This window comes from Austrofundulus limnaeus, unplaced genomic scaffold (assembly GCF_001266775.1).
Source record: "Austrofundulus limnaeus strain Quisiro unplaced genomic scaffold, Austrofundulus_limnaeus-1.0 Scaffold554, whole genome shotgun sequence".
Classification (NCBI taxonomy): Eukaryota; Metazoa; Chordata; class Actinopteri; order Cyprinodontiformes; family Rivulidae; genus Austrofundulus; species Austrofundulus limnaeus.
In genome coordinates this window covers 230412-231670 of record NW_013952956.1, presented here as the reverse complement: position 1 = coordinate 231670, position 1259 = coordinate 230412, and the positions used below count along the sequence as shown (strand labels likewise).

The 1259-nt window shown below is 42.8% G+C and overlaps 1 protein-coding gene across 1 annotated transcript in view; it reads left to right on the top strand.

Annotated features, from left to right (window-relative positions):
- The window catches only part of sf3b1 (splicing factor 3b, subunit 1), a gene marked incomplete in the record, with an annotated part of 21842 nt that extends 21152 nt beyond the window's left edge, over positions 1-690 (top strand). Inside the window, 1 exon segment of the mRNA XM_014026447.1 lies at positions 195-690. Within this exon segment, the coding sequence (XP_013881901.1) occupies positions 195-353 (159 nt within the window).
- Between the last annotated feature and the right edge of the window lie 569 nt (positions 691-1259).

The following is a 1259-nucleotide window of genomic DNA, read 5'->3' as shown; positions in this document are numbered from 1 at the left end:
GGGTCCTCCGGAGGACCCGTCCTGTCGTTTTGGACACAGCCAATGTGGTCCCGTGGCCCAAAGTTAAAAACTGTTGTTCTTTTGAGGCCCTCAAGGTGGCGCTCCCATGGGTTAAGAATCTCTGACCTAGAGCACAGTGGGCACAGCTGTCCTGTTGGATCCAAACCTCAGTGTTGTGCTCTTTGTGTCCACAGGGTCTGTTCCACCCAGCTCGCAAAGTGAGAGACGTCTACTGGAAGATCTACAACTCCATCTACATCGGCTCTCAGGATGCCCTGATCGCTCACTATCCACAGGTCTACAACGATGAGAAGAACGTCTACGTCCGCTACGAGTTGGAGTATGTTGTGTAAATACACAGGGATCRCTTTCTCCTCTTAATTGTCTCTATCAGCACCTTCGGGTCAGTTTTTATTTAGCGTGCGCTCGCATTCAGCTTCTCCTGTTAAAGTTTAAAAATTGGAGTTGAAAAAGAAATCTTGTTGTCTTTTTGTATTTTTTACTTTTAATTTTTGGGTGTTTCCTGTTTGAAACAGTTGATCAGAGTTGGTTTAGGATTGCTGTCATCACCGTATGTTTTAAATACCTGCATTATTTTGTCTGTGAATCGATAAACTTCTGAACCGCCGCACCTCCTCCTGTTGTTAGATTAATGCTTTATTTAACCAAATAAAACATTTGTGTATAAAACTTGTCATTTTTTTYCCTCCCTCCATTCCTTGAAAATCACGTGCCTCCCCTTCATTTACCATATTTATTAGAGTATAATATGTAAATTTTAATCCATAAAATCATCCATTAAGTTGGGGGGTAGTATTATACTTGGATAAATATTTTTACTTATGTATTTTAACTGAAATATCGGCAAAATTATTGAGTCCGGACATGAGACCTCATTGTAAAAAGCGGTTGAAAGAAGCTCACCTCTGACACTCCTCCACGAGATAGTAACATCCAGGCAGGGGACATGATGTGGAAAAAAAATAGAGGGAGGGAGGGGGGGGTGGGCAGCTCTGCAGCTCAGTAATGATAACGAACTAATGACATTAGCGTGTGACCGAGCTGCTGCTTGAACAACAACAAACGTTTGTAATGGCTGCCGTCTACCGGTGTTCTGAAAAAGTTTGTATCCCTGAAAAAAGTTTCCCCACCAGAGGGGGCGCTCGTGAGTAGGAAGTAATCTGCTTGAAGATGGCCCAAATCTCATGTGAAGTCTCTGACTTTTGTGTTGGTGCATTCTGGTGGACTATGTGTAAAAT